A 21,304-nucleotide genomic window follows, 5' to 3' on the forward strand; every position below is an offset into this window, starting at 1 on the left:
TACGACCATCTTCTTTTTCTATTCTATATTCTTCTATTTGTATGAGTTCCTATTCCATTCATCCGATTGCGATGAAACCTTTATCAGTTTTTGTGGTAACACCCGTAAAGGTTTCTGAATTAGTACAACCATCTTCTTCTTCTTCTTATTCTTCTTCATTATTTCTTCTTTTATTCGTATGGTCCCTATATCATTCATCCGATTGCGATGAAACTTTCGTCAGTGGTTGTGCCAACACCCGCAAAGGTTTATGAATTTGTACAAAAATTTTCTTCGTCTTCTTCATTATATCTTCTTTTATTCGTATGGTTCCTATACCATTCATCCGATTGCGATGAAACCTTCGTCAGTTGTTGTGATAACACCCGCAAAGGTTTCTGAATTAGTACGACCATCTTCTTTTTCTATTCTATATTCTTCTATTTGTATGAGTTCCTATTCCATTCATCCGATTGCGATGAAACCTTTATCAGTTTTTGTGGTAACACCCGTAAAGGTTTCTGAATTAGTACAACCATCTTCTTCTTCTTCTTATTCTTCTTCATTATTTCTTCTTTTATTCGTATGGTCCCTATATCATTCATCCGATTGCGATGAAACTTTCGTCAGTGGTTGTGCCAACACCCGCAAAGGTTTATGAATTTGTACAAACATTTTCTTCGTCTTCTTCATTATATCTTCTTTTATTCGTATGGTCCCTATATCATTCATCCGATTGCGATGAAACTTTCGTCAGTAATTGTGCCAACACCCGCGAAGGTTTCTGAATTAGTACAACCATCTTCTTCTTATATTCTATCTTCTTCTATTCGTATGCGTTCCTATACCATTCATCTGATTGCAATGAAATTTTGATCAAGTGTTGTGCTCACGCCCGCAAAGGTTTAATGAATTGATAAAACTATTTTCTTCATCTTTTTCTTCAATTCTATCTTCTTCTATTCGTGTGCGTTCTTATACTATTCATCCGATTGCGATGACATTTTGACCAGTTTTTGTGCGCACGCCCGCAAAGGTTTTTGAATTAGTACAACCATCTTCTTCTTCTTCTATTCGTATGCGTTCCTATACCATTCATCCGAATGCAATGAAATTTTGATCAAGTATTGTGCTCACGCCCGCCAAGGTTTCTGAATTGAGGCAACCATTTCTTCTTCTTTTTCATCTATTCTATCTTCTTCTATTCGTATGCGTTCTTATACCATTCATATGATTGCGATGAAATTTTTGTAAGTTGTTGTGCGCACACCTGCAAAGGTTTCTAAATTAGTATTATATAAAATACAAAGTTCGTTTAATCCAATTTTGGTTTGTTAGTGCATATTAATAACATTAATAACGTTTGCGTATTTTGGATTCGATTTTAATTTAGTGTTCTTTTGTTTGACCTTTACTCCTATTAGAATTATTTTCATATTGATATATTGTATTACACAGATATTTTAATATTAAAAAAATAATTACCTCTTATTATTTTTTAAATATCTAAGATAAATATAACCACGAAGCGACCCTGTGCAAAGCCGGGTACTTCAGCTAGTAGTTAATAAAATTCTTTTGTAAGTGATAATTTTGTTTGCCTTAATGTGACGCATCAGTGAAACGGCAAATAATTTTCAACTGTAGGCGCGACGAAATTTTGGACTCGCTCGCATTCAGTGAGAGAACGTCGAGCTAGAAACACGTCACTTTGCTTCGTGATGGCGACGGGCCAATTAATTCTTAAATCGTGTAAAGATGACTAAAAACGTTACCCCGAAATGGGGTCGGACCCGGGCAAACAACTCCGCTCGTTCGGGGCCCATAAGTGGACAGTCCCACAGTGTTACTAATAGAACAATAAACAGAACATAAAATGGACGTATGTTGGATTTATATGACAAATAATATTTCGTTTGACAAGCGTCATTTGCACCCGCGACCCGCAATCCGCGCATCGCCTAGCAACGATCTTTTTAGACCGTGCCTCAACTGATGTACGGCCTTAAGAAACGTTTGTTATGAATTCTCATCTTGTATTTTAAATGTATGTGTGCGAAGTCCGTAGGGGAAGCAAAGGTTTATCCAATAATATTTTTTTTAGCCAGAAAGTATCGGCCAGATGTCTAAATGATTTCACTCCGGCAGTGGTCGGCAAACTCATTAGTCAACAGAGCCAAATATCAACAGTACAACGTTTAAGATTTCTTTTGAGAGCCAAATTTCTTAAACTTATACTATATAGGTAAGTATGCAATAGTAAGTAAGTAGGTATCTCGTGATTATTTTTTTCTTTCAAAATAGCAACAACCTCTTTTCTTACGCCAGTCATACTTTTCGCCCCATCTGTTGAAATTGACACAATTTTATCGAGTGGAATATGATGTTTTTCCATGCACTCAATTACAGCATTAATTGCAATATCCTCTCCACGTGTTTGACCTTTGAGTGGCAATAATCATAAAAGTTCTTCTTTAGGACTTGTAGATGAAATAAATCGTACAAAAAGTGAATCTTGTGCTGTATCATTATTATGTTACAAGACTCGTCAATTGCTATTGATAAAGCTGAAACCAATTTACGATCTTCGACTTACTGGTTGGTTATATTCGAAGACATTTTGATTATTCTATCTTTCACTGTTTTTGCCCGTACGTGGTCATTTGTGGCAGAGTCACACTCAACGGGCCAAAGAGTCACACGTGGCTCGCGAGACGCGGTTTTCCGACCACTGACCTACGGGATAGTATAGTTAAATCATTCTACGGTAACATCATAGGCGTTTCGCGTATTATTGGAATTGTCTGCTGCAATGCCTGATTCAATGCTAACAAACAATACCACTACAACTGCAAGTCGCTTTTTCCGTACCCATGGTGCCACTGCCACAACCACCGATCAGGCTGATCGCAGGTCAGTCGTTTCACGTACTTTGTCAAGTCTCCAAGGTAAAGTCACGTCACTACGCGATTATAGTCCAGAGATATTAGTCCAGAGAATTCGACTGTTTAGTTCTTTGGCGATTATTTCGGGATACAGTCGAACTTGGTTATTACGAGGATGATGGGACCGACTGAATTCGCTCATTATAAGCGTTACTCGTTATATCAGAGAATAGGTATTTTTAAATAAGCGGTTACATAATACAAAAAGGCGCAATTCAAAGAAAAATACACAATTAGAATTTTTCCCCGAAGCAAGTGTGGCATTCATAAACTACAAAAGAAGTTGGTTATTGTAATAAACGCTGGTAGGTCCCTAGTGACTTCACAAACCTTGGATTTTTTACATGCAATTACAACCATATGCGTGGATTTTTTTTAATATTATCGGCGAAAACACCGATTAGGTAGGTACTTAGACACTTAACTAGTGTCATAAACGTAATTCGATCCCGGCGGCATCTTGTCTGGTCGGATTTTATTGCTTAGGGTCGAAATGTTTTTAAACGATCGACACATTAACAGTTTTAAGAAAAAAATTGATGATTTTTAGCTCGGTATATCCGATAAGTAGCTCGTTATAAAAGTGAATTAATGTATGGAGAAATTCATATACTAAAATGTTAGCGAATGTTTCCTTGTTACATCCGAGATCTCGCTATATCCGTGATGGTAATAACCAAGCACGACTGTATTCATAGTTCTATAGTGACAATTCCAGAGTTTGTGAACAGTAAACCAGTGGTACCGTACGGACTTCGTCAGTTCTGCTTTCGCTTTACCAAGTTTTGCCAAACATTTTTTTTATCATTCTTTTACAACTTTTACAATTCTTTACAAACCTTTTGTTACTACTTATGTATATGCTCCATGTATACAACGTGGACCGTAATAAACTGGTGAAAATACCAAATTGTGTTTTAATAATAAAATACTATCGTGGATGTACACATCAATTCTCCCCCACACACCTCTACACCTTCGATAATGACCCCTGCCCAGGGTTCTAAATTGACCGGAACGCACCGGAGCGCCGTTCCGGTTCATAAAATCCCCAAAATTATTGCTCTGTCTCGTATAAATATTCATTTGACCATCTGAGCGAGATATGTCATATAATAAAAAAAATCTAACACAAGGCCTCAAGGCCCTGAGCTAATCATGAATGTGGGCCAAGTCATTAGTATATTAACACACATACTTATTTAATAAAACTAATATATCATTTAAAATAAAAATCACTTTAATAATATCAAAGACGGCTTACAATTTAACTTATATAATATTCCTCCATACTCATTAGAAATCAAAAGTAATTTATTATATTACAGACATTTTACCGAACCGAGTCCGGAAACTTGTACGTACGCAGTTCGCTGTATGACACTTCACGGTGAAATATAATATAGGAAATAAATGAACACACAATTAAAAACTGTCCAACCTCTTTGGGTCGTATGGTACTGACATAAACTTCGAGTCTAAATAAAACACGGTTCTTATCGGTTTACACTTTACAGGAAGTCAGCAGCAAATAAATTTTAAAAATAGCTGATATACTGGATTATTTGTAATGTTAGGTAATTTTTTCATTCTTGAATTCATGAATTTTACCAAAATCAGCTATGAAAATTGAATTAATGTTTGTATTGAAACTAATAAAGTTGGAGACCGCATGGTATATGGTCATCTCTTTCCGATAAGAAAGCTCGCAAAATGTTTGTGTTGAAGAAATGTTTTACGTACAATTTACATGAAACCCTATCGAACAACCGCAACCCCTTCTCCCAATCCACTTGTATCTAAGTTACCAACCCCTTATATAAAATATTCACGGTACACTGAAGAATCCTTTCGAATCAGCTTTTTCAAGGTCAAGGTCAAGGTCTTCAATTTTAATTTTAATTACTCATTGTAAAGTGAAAATAAGGAATAAGAAATTTAAAAGATATACAACGAAAAATATTGCTTGGGAATATTGAATAGATTGAAACTATTTTTTTACAGTCAGCCAACTTCAGAAATATGAATATCTTTGAACCATTGATATACTACTAGACGAGGAGTTCCCATACAAGTGTCATTTTAAAAATGTACCACAAAAGAAGATATTACGAATATCGTCTAATAATATTTCCTAGTATGTATAATGCGTTAAGACCGTTAACATGGATTCCCGAATTTCACCCGTATTGCCCTGGCTGTAAAAATAAATTTGCGTTCTTGGAATAGTGACCCTAAAGGTGCTGCAACCCAAAGCTTGCAAGCTACCAAAAGTTCATGTCTGAGCGGACAGAGCAAGTCGCCATGCGCTGACTATTAGTTAGAGTAAGATGCAAGCTAGATCGGGCTTACTCATAATTATTGCCAGGTCGTTTTAGAGACAAATCGAGTTAAGTCCGCTGATATTAACCCTTTGGCTGCTACGATGTTGTGCAAAATCAGGTCGAGGATTGCTACCAATAATTGTCGATAAATTAAAGTATTGTATTATTTTTAGACACCTTACCACTCTAATTGATTCTGCAAAATCGGAATATTATGAAAACACGTTCCGTAATTAATTTATCGTTTTGAATAGATAATGAGGCGATTAGATATCCTGAACTACATCTACTGTTAAAAGTAATTGACATATCTCTGTCTCGCTCCATCATACGGGCGATCGGAAGAGCGAGCGAAATGGACGATCCGCGTACAGAGTTTTGATTTTTACCAGTTATTGGAAACAATCGGTTTTATCCCACACGAGGGATAATAGGTACAAAGTAGTGGGATTAGGAAACTACCCGGCTGAAAAGAAAAATTTTGCATGGTGGCCTCGTTAAAAGATCTCGTACAATATGCGTGATTTGTGAAAAAGGTCTTTATGGTGTTTGTTTATTGGAACATTTAAAATATGTATTGCAAATGATTTTATTTCATTATTTGTTTATAAATGAAACTGTTTTTATATAGCACAAATGCACTTTACTTTAAACACTGAGTTGAGTAAAATACTTTCCCTTTGGTTCAAATCCATAAAATAAAATAAAACATTGTCCTTCCACCAAGAAATTGACTGTAAACAAATTTTTATATTGTAAACTAAAATTTGTATTTGGAATTGTTTTTATTATAAAAAGGGTGATGCCATGAAAAAAATATACAATAGTTATAAGTTCTAAGCCTACCCAGTCACAAAACATATATGAATCGGGTTATATTACACAACAATAAAACTAATTAGATAAAACAATGTTTCGTACCACTGGTGCAGTAGTATGTTCCCAAATTAACTTAACATTTCAGGCATCAAAAGCAAAACGACGATCGTTGTTAGCATTTCTGGCCATTATCAAAAACAACGATATATCGTTGCGTAGCATTCTAAGGGTTAAAACAGTAAGTTTTAACACTGGCCGAGTCGCTGAAAATCGGGCGTCATTTTAAGAAGCATATGATTCATTCAGTAGTATATCAATACTTTGAACCGAATTTAAAAAGTTCAATCATTCTTAAAATCAGGGAGCTTTTCCTTTTCGGAATATTAATGCAAAAGAATTTTGAATCTAACCTAAATCACTTTGGTTGAAATAATAACTTAATACCCCATTTATAAGTGCATGAATTTATTGTTGACAGTAAGAAAATGTATGCGTTAACATGTATTACCCTGAAGTGGGCAAGATTGCATGCATGAATCAAACAAGTTTGAAAGCTTCTGAATTTTCATATGACAGTAAAAAAAAATCGATCTGCGCCTGCGCAGTAGAACGATAGTGGCGAACCTGCGCGGCAAAAAAACAAATTTCCGATTTTCACTGCTGTCAAATAGTACGAAATAGTACCATAAAATGACAACATCGCGTCTCGCTCACTCTTAATAAAGAATGAATTGGGAGAGACAGTCAGCACTTTTACGTGTAAACAGTTATTGTCATGATAGTTTAAAATAAGCACTAAATCCATGCACGTGTACAGGCGCTATAACTTTTACTCAAACATGTTTAGATATTACCGCCCTGAATTGAAATTAGAGTACCGACTAAACATTTTTTAAAAAATCCAATATTTACCTATTTTTCTAAAGAATTACTCAAATCAATATACTTTATTAATATTTAATTAAACATATTTTTATTTGGTCTTTGGATTAATTATAATTATAATGACGATACCATCATACAACAAACAGCGTGACCTTTTAAAGAGATTTGAATTATTCTAATAGTATGTTAATGATATAACAATAGTTTGCTGTACACTTTGCAACTGTCCCCGGTAGCGTCTTGCCAAACCCTACTTTTCAGGCAGAGGCAATTGTCGCGTCTACGTCGATGTAGTTTTTGGCGACCGCATTTCAACGTCGCCCATACAGACTACAGCTCCGAACTCTGCATATCGGAAATCATCACACGCTTATATCGCTCCTATAGAATGTAATACCAAACTCTACTGACGCGGAATGGAGCAAAATAAAATAATAGCTCTTAAAACGCTGCCACGCGTTTATATTGCTATTGATAGATTTTGAAAATTACTAGTTATTACTACCATGTAAATTCAATAAACCTTGGATAGCGGTATTTATAATCATTTTTATAAAAAGAATGCTGTAACTAGACTTATCGTCTATTGTGTATTCGAATATAATATAAACACATTATCATAATCAACGCTCGAAATGGACCGGAACACACCGGAGACAGTAGTTGTAGTTCGTGAATTTTTCAAGACTACCTCTCCGTCTCGTGGAAAAATAAAAATTAATAATTTTTGTGTCGTTTTGTTAAAAAAAATTCGCCTTCTAAAAACTTCAATGTAATATTAAATTTGTAGATAATTTATATTACTGATTGAACCAATTAAACGATAGTAAATAATACATTATTTAAAAGTACAAAACAGTGACGTCCCGCGGGTAGGCAAACCATACAGCGCTTATATTATGTGGCAGATAAATCAAGGAAGAATAATAATACCCCCTTTGACAGCATATTTTGTAAAAAAAAAAAAAATCGCCTGCAGCGCTGAAAAACGTTACCCTTTTAAATATTTAGTAGTAGTGCGTGTAGGATGTCTAAAAACTGTTATTGCACTTGTCCGTCTAATGAAGCTTGATATGTACATATTATAATGTTTATAAATATATAAAATAAATAAACAAACAAAACGCACAACGCATCAGCACGAGTCCTAACGCAAGACTAAAATTATTTTTTTTAATTATCAAAGAAACCCAAATTTTAAGAAATATACAAAAGTCAAGGACCGCCTGTATATATATATTTTTTTTGTTTATTCTAGGTAATTTTATATAACGTCCAATGATAATCTTAAAAATTCTAATCTTGTGTGGAAATGAAGAATGAAGACTCTTGTCAGCTTTATTGGCGAATAACTTTTCACCTGAACTCAACCAGCTGTAAAATATTTTTATATACAGATGCATCCTTTAATTTGCTGCTGGGGCACGTAACTTTTCTGTCCACACGTCACTTTGGGTGAATTGGGAATCTTGGCTCAATTGTTATTGGATATCCAATAACCGGTATTTGGACTACTCCCCAGATTACATCCATGTTCTTGTAATCAGCGGTGGAGTATATTTTGTACCGTCTTAATATGGTTGCGAGCACCACCTTTATTGCCATCATAGCATATGCTATACCTGAAACATATGAAAATATCACAATAATAAGTTTTTGAACATATATAATTCTGAAAACACTCATGAGAAAATATAGCCAATATGATGTAGGGAGTAAAATCATGGTAACGCGTGTGTTTGAACATGAACCGTTTAAAAAAATCAATTAGGTACATGTTCAAAAACGCGCGTTAACATGATATTACTCCCTACTTCATTTATCGTTTGTCAATTTGTAGTAGCTTTGTTGTAGCTAAATGTTGTAGCTTAGCCACTGGGAAATGCCAATAGAAATGGCGTATTTCAAAAAAATACTACCTTATTCTTAGGTCAATAATTATTATAAAGCAATCATTATTCGTAAAATGTTTATCACATTTGAATGGTCAAAGACATAGCTTATAATCAATATCTTTAGAATTATCTTCAAATGTGTTAGTCTAGCCCATTTTTGAATAATAACATGCCTAATTCTTGTCAAATTTGGGATCAAAAAGATTATGAAATATATTTTTTTATCGTAAATATGTCACTTTATAATGTTAACATTAATTTTACTAATAGTTTTGTAAATGCGTTTAAAAATTAATAAATATGAAAAATCTTAACACCACTGCACATGGATGTACTGAAATATGACTATATTCTAAAACATTAGAGCGAGAGGTTTAAAAGGATACTATTTTATGTAATAAAAATACTTAATGCAGTCATCAAATGTTTAAAATAAATATAAAGGATAATAAGGCTTCAAAATTATATAAATAGATTATCTACAACGTTTAATGAATGTCCAGGGTTATGCTCTGAAAATACCATAAAAGCTCCATTTTGACCTACGCTGAGCATGTGGGCCGTTAATTACTAATTAAAAATCGATTGCCTACCGTAACTCAATTTAGAGATCGCTTACTTTATAAAATTTATAAAGCAGAGTTACAGCAAGTTAAATCATATAATAATAATTACTTACCAAATACTTTATGTCAGACTTTCGCTAAGTTTAACAGAATAAATCTTTATAAAACAACTAACTGTAGTTAAATCTATCTTTTTGTTTATATTTTGTATACATAGAAGCATGAAGTCTGATGAAATTACATTTAATTAATTAAATTATTAATGAGACCCCTGAGGCTGTTGCATAATGAAAATGTTTTTAAAACCCTGGAAAGCTGGACGCCCACTAGTGGGAGGTAGGGACCAGGTTGTCTATACCTGATTTAAGGGCATATACGCAGTGCATGCTTTATCTACTTTCATGGGACTTTCATACTTTTCATGTATATTATGCAACCGCGGTTTGTGCACGGTCGCCTTCCATGACGCTCTAATCGTGTAAGACTGAAAAGATTTTAGAGACCGATAAGTTTAACATGAGACTTACGTTAATCGGTATCTAGTGCCGCACTTTCTTGTCACGAAGCGATGTTGCAACCATGCACCTTAGTGCTTAAAGAAAGAGTTTTATAAAATAAAAAGAATCTTGATTGCTCTGCCGTCATTTATCTTTAATGACATGAAGTGTCCTCTGTACCTGTGCACTGAAACTCTGCAGAAACAGGGGAGTCAGGAGTTGAAAGTGCAGCAATACAAGGCTGAATTTTAATTTCAGATACTTTTTCAGCATTAAGGTTTGTAGGGGTTAAAGCTGAAAGTCACCAACAACGGCCTTCTCAACTTTTAGGAGCATCATGGCCCCCACATCCTGAAGCGGGCCCACAGGCCAAGATCTATGGCCGGCCCCCTACCTGTTGCTAAGGTTTAAGGCAGTGTGATTTTCTACAGTAGTATTCCCCAAGTGGTTTCCACAGAACCCCAGAGTTAAGAGTATTTCGTATATTTTTAGCGATTTAAAAAAAAATTCATTTGATTTAATGAGTTGTCGGTACTCTGCATAATACTATGAAACACTTAATTATATCAATAATTATCATATCACATCAAATTACATCACACATCTACATATTTTTAAATGTCAATTCTTTAATTTAGGAAAATAGAGCCGCAGGCGACTTTTTTACTATTAGAGAAAAATTATGGTGTGTTTTTTTTCATTTAACTGGTGGACCCATCACGCCGAGCCCACAGGCTAGAGCCCTGTCAGCCTCCCCTTTGTGGGGGCCATGAGGAGCATCATGGATGCACCGCGTATCTATCTGTACAGGTCAAAAGAAAACTTCCCGACCAGTTCTACTGTAAAATGGTCGAAATGTTATTTACTCACCTATACAATTTCTAGGTCCTCTGCCGAAAGGTATGTATGAATACGGATGCCGCCCTGCACATTTTTCTGGCAGGAAGTTATCAGGATCAAATTCGTCAGCCTTTTCTCCCCACACTGTACGATCCCTATGCAGCACATGAATTCCGACGATACAATCAACACCAGAAGGCAGGGTATAATCGTCTGAATAATAAAAGAAAACATACGAATTAATTGGTAGTCTTAATTAACTATTTCTTTTATTCAACGAACAATTCACAAGATTTTAAGAATGTACCATTCTAATTATTGAACATAAATAATTCTGAAAACACACATGAGAAAATATAGCCAATAGAAAAAAAACTCGGCGCTTTGCTTCTCGCGGGGAGGATTTGCCTCCCTGGACCCCTCAGGCGATTGTGCCACGCAGGGGGGCTCCTCAGATGATTAAAGCCTCAGGCTACTTAAACCTTGAGTGTATGTCCTGAGTGGCAGCGTTTGGCGCAGCGTTGAGCGTTTTGTGCAACTCAAACGTATAACCGTGTGTGAAAATGTTCGTAGACAATGTCTTTTTTTGGTTATACATTCATACGGTTATACGTTTGAGTTGCGCATAACGCTCAACGCTGCGCCGAACGCTGGCACTGAGGCCTCACACTAACGGCTAAAATTATTATACATGGAACATGCTTTGCCTACTGATTGTCTACAGATGCTGGTTGTCCAAATTCGAAAGAAATTTTATTTGTCAAAGAAACCGAATCCAAAGAACTTTTCTGAAATTTATGTAATTACAATAATAAAACTGAAGAAGTAATAATAACAGACAAACAATACGTCGCACAGTTAAACGTTAAATGAAAATAATCGGCGCGTGTTAAGTAGGTAATCGGGTCGCGGGCGGCTGCGCGTCTATAGTGTTATTCTACATCTATTTTTCGTAACGCTTTTGCGTCGGAGATCATGAGTAAAACATGTTCCATGTTAAAAATCTTTTTTGAAAAAGTAACACACTCGGCAGGAATCGAACCTGCGTCTCTTCGGTATTGCGCCCTGTGCATTACCACTATGCTACGACTGCCATTGACTACTATTGGCCTTTTTAATAATTAGAATGGTACATTCTTAAAATATTTTGAATTATTCGTTGAATAAAAGAAATAGTTAATTACAATTATTAGCAAGTTCAAGTAAGTTACAACAGTATATATTGGAGTGATCCATGATGTCGTCTAGTAATTAAATTAATAAATACTATAGCTTAGAATACAAAAACCGATCGCCTACCGTAACTCAATTTGGAGAGCGCTTATGAGCAGGTATTAAAAAGGACTGGATTAAAAAGGCAAATTGCTTAAAAATAGAAAATATGTACAAAAGAAAGGGTGGCCCGTCAAAATTTTTTGATTTCAATATTGTCCCTTTACTGAAAAAGTTTGTAAACCCCTGCTCTAATTTAGTACTTAATTAATTTTTGCTCAAGTAAAAAATATATAAATATGTACCTACCTATTTTTACTTCATTCTCCAGGGATCTTACCACAATGGGTGCGATAGGAAAAAGTCTAAGAGATTCTTTGATCACTCTTTCTATGTATTTCATCTTGGAAAGGTCTTCTTTTGTGACAGTTCTATCAGAGTCACCAAAGATATCGTCAAGTCTGAAAAAATAAGGTGACGTCAGTTATTCGTAACGATTTGCTTTATCGTTTTCAGGGCCCGAAATTCAATTTCCATTTCAATTTCAATTTAGTTTTTAACAAATTGTGGACATTACAAATTATAAGACGTTCACAACTCGACATGAAACATTATCATAAAGAAAAAAACTAATAAAAACGATAGAAATGAAAATATAAAAAGAGAACATAATATAAACATACAAAAACAGTGAAATTACAATTATACATATATAGAAGTTCAAAGAAGTACACTGAGTTTGCTAAGGAGACCCTATTTTAATAAGTTATAAAATAGCGTCCACATAAACTCATCCTCACGAATGTGGAATATATCAACACCCGAAGAAATTCGGTTCAACATAGTTATCGCCCTCCCAATTGGCATTACCAATGGTAAGTTGGTTCTGCACCTTGGGAGAATAAACAACTGATTTCTCTATTTTTCTAAGATAGTTATCATGGACACACAGGTCAACACTGCCCAGAATGGCATATTTCTCATTTATACCTCGTATAAATCGAAAAAAATACGTAGCTCAATAAAAATCTCTTCTAAATTGCAGACTGCAGTATGTAAGCATGCCTAAGAGAAAGTCAGTTGGATAAAGCCACGGATAGTATCCATACAACCTCAAGTAAAGGAGTCTCAAGAATTTCTTCTGAACCCTCTCTACCATTAGGCCATACTTCAACTGATGCGGTGCCCAAACAATAGACCCACTCTCAAGCATGCTTCAAACTAAATAATTAAATAAATTAACTGGACCGGACCGGAAAGCAGTTCCGGTTGAAAACATCATCGAGACTATCATTCCGTTCCATGAAAAAATTTACAACTGCGTTTCGGTTCAATAGATGAATGATTAAAAAAACATTTAAATTCACTTAGGTACTTCATATATTTTTCCTTAACGCATAAAACAAAATATGTCGTCATGAGGTATTGTATAAAATATATGGCATATTGTTAACTCTTATATTACCTATCTAAGCACAATTGCGCTATTTTACTATAAATATTTTTTGAGTGAGTTCCATTTCTATACATTGAAGTTCAGTGAACAGAGTTTATTTATATGCAGTGTTACTTGTAAGAATGTCATATTACACTATAAAAGAATACAAGGTGGCAGTGTCACCCGTCAACAATCTTAGATCTACAGTGTTAGCTCTGCACTTTAAACACATGTCAAACTATTATGAGAGTATCCAACATTTTGTTTTCTTTCACGACCCGATTAAAATAAACGATTCATTTATTGGCGTGTCGTTCAGTTTTCTCTCAGCTTACCCTTTTAATACGTCTTCTCTGTCTTTTTCACTCTAACACATAAAAGTACATATCATTATGTTTTGAATATACATAATTTTGAAAACACTTCTGAGAAAATATATTATAACCAATAATTTTTTTTTTGAATCGGAATCGAACCTCGGGTATTGCGCCCGTGCATATAGAACAACTATGCTAAAGGTGTCATACTTATATGTGAGAAATTTTAATACCCGAGAGATGCAGGTTCGATCCTGTGGGGATGTCATACTTTTTTCAAAAAGATTTGTTTTTGATATATTTTCTTAGAAGTGTTTTCAAAATTATGTATGTTCAATAATTAGAATGTTACATTCTTAAATATTGTGAATTAAAAAATAGTTAATTAAATAGTATGTTTTATCTCTTGCGTTACAGACAGATAGATACTTTAATTAATTACCTTTATCGTAGCTCCCGACTTTAAAAATAATCATGTGTAATATAGTATTTTTATTAATTTAAAAAAGATATTCTCTAATAAAAATTTTCAACTACTATACAATTTATTTTCGACCATGTCCGATCCTAATAAGATCATAGGGCCTCCACATGGTGGAGGTTTGTATAAACAGATTTTGTTTTTACGAGAAATGAATGACCTATTAGGTCCATTCTCTGACTCATACACAAATTGAAAAACAATATGTGTACTTATCATACCAGGAATTCGAACCTGGGACCCACGATGCTATAGGCCGATGCGGCCATCGTGGGATATGCATGTGCATCATGCAATACAATTTTAAAAAGGGGAGGGTAACATGCACACAATATAAAATGAATTGAATCACTTCGCTACATCCTCTCAATCTAGGCCCTGTGATAACCAAACCTTTACCATAGTTTTATTGTAACCGGTATGTACTTAATAAATGGTATGGCATGAACGCACGTATTATTAGAACTAAGACCCGTTTCACACGGGACAACTGTGTGGCGCCGGCGTGGCAACATTCCGCATTTACATAATAAATGAACGCGACACTCGTGTGTCCCCGTCTGAACGCGTCCATTTAGTAATGTGTAAATTAATAGGCCATCCATGGATTGAAACCGTATGCGGTTTCGAACCGTGTGCTATACTAAGCTTATCTTTTCTGGTCATGGAAATATATTTCTACAAAGTATACTCAACCTTTTTTTTCTTCGGGCCAAATACATATATTTGTAAAGTAACGCGGGCCGTATCACTACTGGTGTGACGAAAAAAATCATGACAAAAACATTTTTGAGATTTTAAAAATTATGCGTGTTTTTTAAATTAATCGTGTGCAATAGCAACACTCTTATACCAGATCTGATGTGAATCATAATGACAATCCTCTTCGGGTGTCACTATATGTGCGTCAAAGTCGAAACGAATCTCAAGAATACGAAATTCCTGATAATAAATGTGTTTCGGGCCGCACATAAAAGCTTAAAAGGCCGCATGCAGCCCACGGGCCACAGGTTGAGTATCGCTGGTTTATACCATACACTTACACTTACAAATGTTGTGAAAATATATTTTCATGAACGAAAATCATAAGTTTAGTATGGCACACAGATCTAAACCGCATACGGTTTCAGTCCATGGATGGCCTCTAAGCCACACGGCACTGCAACTACCATCATGATTCCAGTTGTAATCAGGCGTGGTCGGGCTTGTCAATTATTATTTCTGCTATAAATTTGAAAGAAATTTACACACTCTTCGAAAGCTTTATCTTGGGCATCTGGATGTAAACCAAGCAGCATGATAGCGAACGAAGCAGTCTGCGCTGTGGTATCATTCCCAGCTGACATCATCGTGTCAACTTCGTCTCGCAATTCATTATTAGTCCATTGAATGACATCCGACTGTTCTATAAGCATATCAAGGAATGCCTTTCTCTTCGTCATGGGGATGTCACCTAGAAAAATAATGAAATGATAATAGTATACACTTAACGGGTGATTAGTAACGACTAGAGACCGGATCATATGCATTTGCATATGCTATTGCATATTTAGCCCATTTTCATCGGTTATTTGCATATTTTACCTAAAATCTAGTGATGATGCATATTTTTGCTATATTTAATATTTTGAGGCGATCAAAGTTGTAGTAAACGACTACGATATTGCAGAAGCTATGGCAGTTTGTCAGTCTAAGGAAGCATTTAACGATTCTAGTATAAAAAAAATATAGCTGTGATTAGCTCTAATTTTTTCCGCATACCTGCGAGTGTTAAAAAGCTTAAAACTCAAGGTTTGGCGTTGACTGAATCTATTTAGTTAATGAATAAAATCCGCCGAATGAACTCCGCATTGCCAGAGGTATTCCCGCGTAAACTTAGAGAAAAGTTTGAAAACATTTTGAACAATAACCCAGGATTTGAACCTTTGTGGCAAATTGATAGTTTTATTAATGAGACGGGTGAATTTTTGCCATTTTGCCAGAAACATTAAGTGCTAACATAGCACCCAAATTCAAATACTGCCCAGTTATCTCAGTGGATGTGAAACGGTCCTTTTCCACTTACAAAAATATTTTGAGTGATCGAAGACACAATCTTACTACCGAACATTTGGAACAGTCCCTGATTGTTAACGTTTACAAGAGTAACAAAATGTTAAATAATTGTTAATTAATAATTATAGTCGATTTGGTTTTCAAAAAAAAAAAAAAAACTGGAAATTAGTGTCTTTTTATTATTTAATGTTGTTGACACTTTTTGACACTTTTCATGCATATTTCAAGTTTTTTATGTTGCATATTATAATCCCGTCTCTAGTAACGACAGACAAGACAAGACATTACGAGAACAATACGTTGTCCGATTTATCTACGCCAGGGAGAGTCAATTTGGTCCCTGCTGCCCACTAGTGGGCGTCCCAGCTTTCATTGTGGGCAGTAGGGGTTTTAAAACATTTTCATTATGTTTTAATTGTTTATTATAAATAAAAAGATAGATTCAACTAAGTATAGTATGTTGTTTTATAAAGATTTATTATGCCAAACTTAGCGAAAATATGGCATAAAGTATTTGGTAAGTAATTATTATTATATGCTTTAACTTATTGTAACTCTGCTTTATAAATTTTATAAAGTAAACTACATTTAATTTGATAGCATTTTATGTAGGTCCGAACGTGCCTTGAGTTTGAAATAAATGCTTGTGCACTTGCATTTGTGTAGCAGCAAAAATGTATAATCTATTGCATATTAATATTATGTTTGAGGCCATATGAATATTGGTCTAAACTAGGCTTTATATTAACAGCTTACTACTTACTCATGTTACAAGAGTCATTCTCATCATCTTCAATGTTTTTTGATTTATTATAAAATTGTTGTTTTTTTACACGAATTATCTGAAAAAAAGTAAATAATAATTAAGTATGTAAAGTAAAAAATATACCTGCTATAATTTGTAGAATAAAGCTAGAAAATTGTCACTGTGTTTATCCGGCATGCAAACGGCAAGAAATTATTAACATAACATTATTTATATTATTATTTTTTCTAGATCAACGCAAATGGTTTGAGGTTAAATGGAATCAAATGTAAAATTTCAATTTATTGACGAACCTATTTTATGTTCCTTTAATAATCGGTAACTTTGGCAACCAAGTAATTAAACCGAAATCTAGTTGTTAAAAAATTTAAACTTTCTATAGTTCATGAAAATGGTGTGTTATATTCAATTCTACTCTAATAAAACCCAAAAAAATGTCAACTTTTAATAGACAAAGAGAGTTTGGCAAATGAAATTGAAAGAAAACAACTGGTTTTTCTAAAAACAACATGGATTTATTACGATTACTTATTAGACCAGGCTTATCCAAAACTTTGATCGCACCTTACGGAACTGAATCATGAAAATGTAGGTAGGTATGAATCATGCATATTCAGTTGTAATATACCATGATTCTATCGAGATTTTAGAGGAGAAGAATTAACTATTTATATTTCCTTAACCAGCTTACGTGAAAGTCGTGTCTAAGATTACCGAGAACGTACGAAAATATCTGAATTATACCTTGAGCTTCCAAGTGTAGCTGCACGAGCGTAATATGCTGTCTCGCATTTGACATGACATTGAAGTTAATCCCTTCAAACCAAAACCCGCCCCGCACCACACTTGGTCTTTCGTGCGTGCGTATCACAGGACCCTACAGTGGCGATGTGAAGTATGTATTTCAATTTTTCCTGGGGTACCCTGGGAGAAAATACCCAAGACTGAGGTTGCTACGCTCAAAGTGAGCTCTGACTGAGTTTAAAGAATTTACTCTAATGCAAGATGCCAGGGAGAGAAAAGCACATGGAATATACGAAAAAGAAAATGAATTTTAAGTATATATAACAAAGAAAACAAAGCTAATCATACGAACAGCAAAAATTTATGTGAAGAGTTCTTCACGCTCACAGTAAGACGCCGCAATTTTTTTTAAATGCAAGATAATTGGCCTTAGCAGCAACCAAGTCGGACGGCCCGATGGGCCCAACTGCTGGTTGGACCGACCTGAGCATCTCCTCTCGTTTGGAGCACATACTTAGACGTTCCCAGAGGATGTGGTTGGCATCCTGTATTTCCCCTCCGCAGGACATGTCGGACGACTTGCAAGTCCAAGCTCAAAGAGCTTGCCAGCGAACGCACCGTGACCAGCCATAACAATACAAATGTCACGTTCACGTACGTTTTTTCAAGTTGAAGAATACCAATGGTATAGTGTGGTATAAACCGCCCGGACATTGAGGGCAGACACTGCCGCCAAACCAAATCCGCCTGTACCAGTGCTCGTCAACACCGCCCGGACAAATCCGCCTAGACAAAACCGCCCGCATTTTTTTTTTGGTTTTTCCAACTGTGTATTGATAGAAATTTACATAATTACGATAATCAGGTTTTTAATTCGTTGCAGCTGTTAGTTAGAATGATAAATTTTTAACATTTAGTACTAAAAACAAAAATAAATGGCAATAATACGTGTTTAATCCGATGCAGCTGAGTATGCCTTTGTATGTTAATTATTTCTAATTTAAAATATTTAAGAACGTTAGCACACAATATTTAAATTTAATTTTAAATAATTTATACATTTTTTTTTTATTTGTGTATCTAAAATATAATATTATGAAAAAATAAAAATTGTCTCATTTCTAAATTGTTTTGAGCACGTGATGATTTCGTGCATTCAAGCAAAACTAAAATCTGACAAGGGGAACTTTCTTTTACAATATTTTTGTGTGAGGAGTGTGCGGGGATGAAAACATGTGTACGGACACATTTTGGTAGGTGTGCGCGCGCACATGCGCACGCCTTACAGGGAGCATTGGAGGCAATATCTGAGCGGTTTTGTCGGGACCCCAACATTAACATTTATTCTTACGTTATCAGTAAAATCATGCATAGCTTTTGCATGAGCACATTCTTCTTTGTAAGATGCTGTAAATTTATAAATCCATTCTGAATGTAGCCACACTTGAAACATACGTCTGTATATTATTTTCGATATCCCTTCACTTGCTTTGATGAATGGTGTTTCCATACTAGTCTGTGCATTCACTTTCACCCCCATTGCAGATTCTAAAAAAATATCTCAGATTAAAATAAATAAAAAACATAATATAAAATCATCATCTAGATTCTAGAAGACCTGATACCAGTAATACAGAAATATATGGCAGTTGAATATTTTTAGTATACAACAGGAGTGGCCAAAGCGACAACTCGTCGACCGTGTAACTATTCCTAGTCGCCCTCCTGTCTGTTATGTACACATCCCTGATGCCAATGTGAAATATGACATATCCAGCGAGTCGTCTGACATAAAAATAATAGTTAATATCGTCGCCTCAAAAGCAAAAGGGCACATGTGCAATTTTAACGGTTTTGAGTTATGAATGCAGTTTTCTTCGTAATTTTTTTTCTCTACATTATGGGAAAAACGGCATTTGTGAAGCAAAACCCATGAATTCACAATTGAGCAAAGAAAATAAATGTTATTTGTGTAGTTGTAAACTGATCTTCATTTAATATAATATAGGAAAAAGGTAACATGTACACGATTTTAGGAACTATGTGCAATGTTTACAAAAATAATATGGGAAAAAAAGTAACAAGTGTAATTATCAAAAACTGAGTAAGGGCTATACTTACAAAAAAAAAAATTCGTTGCAGAAAAAAGGCACTTGTGAAATTTGTGAAAAAATTAAAAACATGTTGGCAGCGGACAAAGAGGCCCAAATAAATATTTTGGAAGATCACAATAAGCGTAAAGTGGACGCTCGCAAATCAAGAGATGAAGATTTCAAATTCAAGATCATAAATGCATATAGGAAAAAGATAACATGTGACTTAAAACCTCTTAAAAATAAAAAATTGACAAATTATAAAAAAAATAAAAATTACATTTCAATCTTGAGTAATTAGGTCACATGTGTTCGAAATTTCATTTCAAAATATTAAGTAATAATCTCTCCACGGTTTTTTTTTCACTACAAAAACACTTCAAATGCGTTTTTCTTAAAACTCAATTTATACACAAGTGCCCTTTTGCTTTGGGGGGACGATATGTATTTACAATAAAATTGTTCGCAGTAATAATAAGAAAACAAAAGAACATATTGTTTTATTTATGAACTAATTAGTTTGTGAAAAGAAATCATTATTTTTTCTTATTAAAATAACTTAATATTTTTTTACTGTAGTTAATATTTACGATTTCTAAAGCTAATAATAAGCATATTGGTTGCGATACTAAAAGTAAAATAAATGACATCTTGTTTTATTTCATCATCATCATCATCAGCCTGAATCTATCCACTGCTGGGTGAAGGCCTCTTCAAGCTGCTTCCACTTCTCTCGGTCCTGTGCATTACGTTGCCACGTACTTCCGCAGAGCTTTATCATTTCATCGATCCAGTGGCCTCTAGGTCTACCTTGCGAACGTTTTGTACTTCTTGGATACCACTGGATGACTAGATTTGGCCAACGATTGTATCTTCTTCGAGCTATGTGTCTAGCCCATCTCCATTTAAGGCTTTTAATAAACTCTATTACATCGGAAACCCTTGTCTGCTTCCTTATCCACTCATTCCTCTTTTTGTCCTTTCGCTTTATGCCCAGCATGCAAATCTCCATACCACGTTGTGCTATTCTAGGTTTCTAGATCTCTCTTTTTACAACGTTTTTCTTAGCTCGTATTCTTCTTTGTCAGGTACAAATCTTGCAATCGATTTTTAACTAACTTCCCGACTAGCTAGACATTTTAAACTTTTATAATATATCAGAACACGATGCTAATGCATTTTTTTAATACTTTTAGCCATCTTTAAGTAGAATTGAATTCATTTTCAGTTAATTCTGTTTTGTATGAAAAGTTATTTCGAAACCATTATTGGTTGCTAGGGGTCTGGGGTCCTAGCAACTAAATTATTAATATATACGTGCGTTACTATGGAAATCAATATGACATGATTGTCAAGTACAATTTTTTTTGATCGTTTAAGCTAGTCAAGTCAAGTTTATATGGTTCAACAGAATTTAAAAACGTTGTAAGTATACACAAAGTTCTTTT

At 34.7% G+C, this 21,304-nt stretch overlaps 1 protein-coding gene across 2 annotated transcripts in view; it reads right to left on the bottom strand.

The window, feature by feature from the left end:
• Positions 1-8,174: 8,174 nt before the first annotated feature.
• The window catches only part of LOC147072667 (cytochrome P450 4c3-like), a 44,408-nt gene continuing 31,278 nt past the window's right edge, over positions 8,175-21,304 (bottom strand). The window contains exons 5-10 of one of the 2 annotated variants that reach the window (XM_085945766.1): positions 19,115-19,311; positions 17,017-17,095; positions 15,450-15,651; positions 12,272-12,423; positions 10,781-10,963; positions 8,175-8,574 (exon numbers count right to left, since the gene is read on the bottom strand). In XM_085945766.1, coding sequence (XP_085801892.1) covers positions 8,399-8,574; positions 10,781-10,963; positions 12,272-12,423; positions 15,450-15,651; positions 17,017-17,095; positions 19,115-19,311 — 989 coding nt within the window. In that variant the 3' untranslated portion in view covers positions 8,175-8,398. Of the gene's footprint in view, positions 8,575-10,772; positions 10,964-12,271; positions 12,424-15,449; positions 15,652-17,016; positions 17,096-19,114; positions 19,312-21,304 lie in introns of those variants that run through there. The other variant, XM_085945767.1, reaches the window with a different exon arrangement.

This window comes from Rhyacophila brunnea, unplaced genomic scaffold (genome assembly GCF_057557595.1).
Source record: "Rhyacophila brunnea isolate RB1 unplaced genomic scaffold, BYU_Rbru_1.0 scaffold_19, whole genome shotgun sequence".
NCBI classification, from domain to species: domain Eukaryota; kingdom Metazoa; phylum Arthropoda; class Insecta; order Trichoptera; family Rhyacophilidae; genus Rhyacophila; species Rhyacophila brunnea.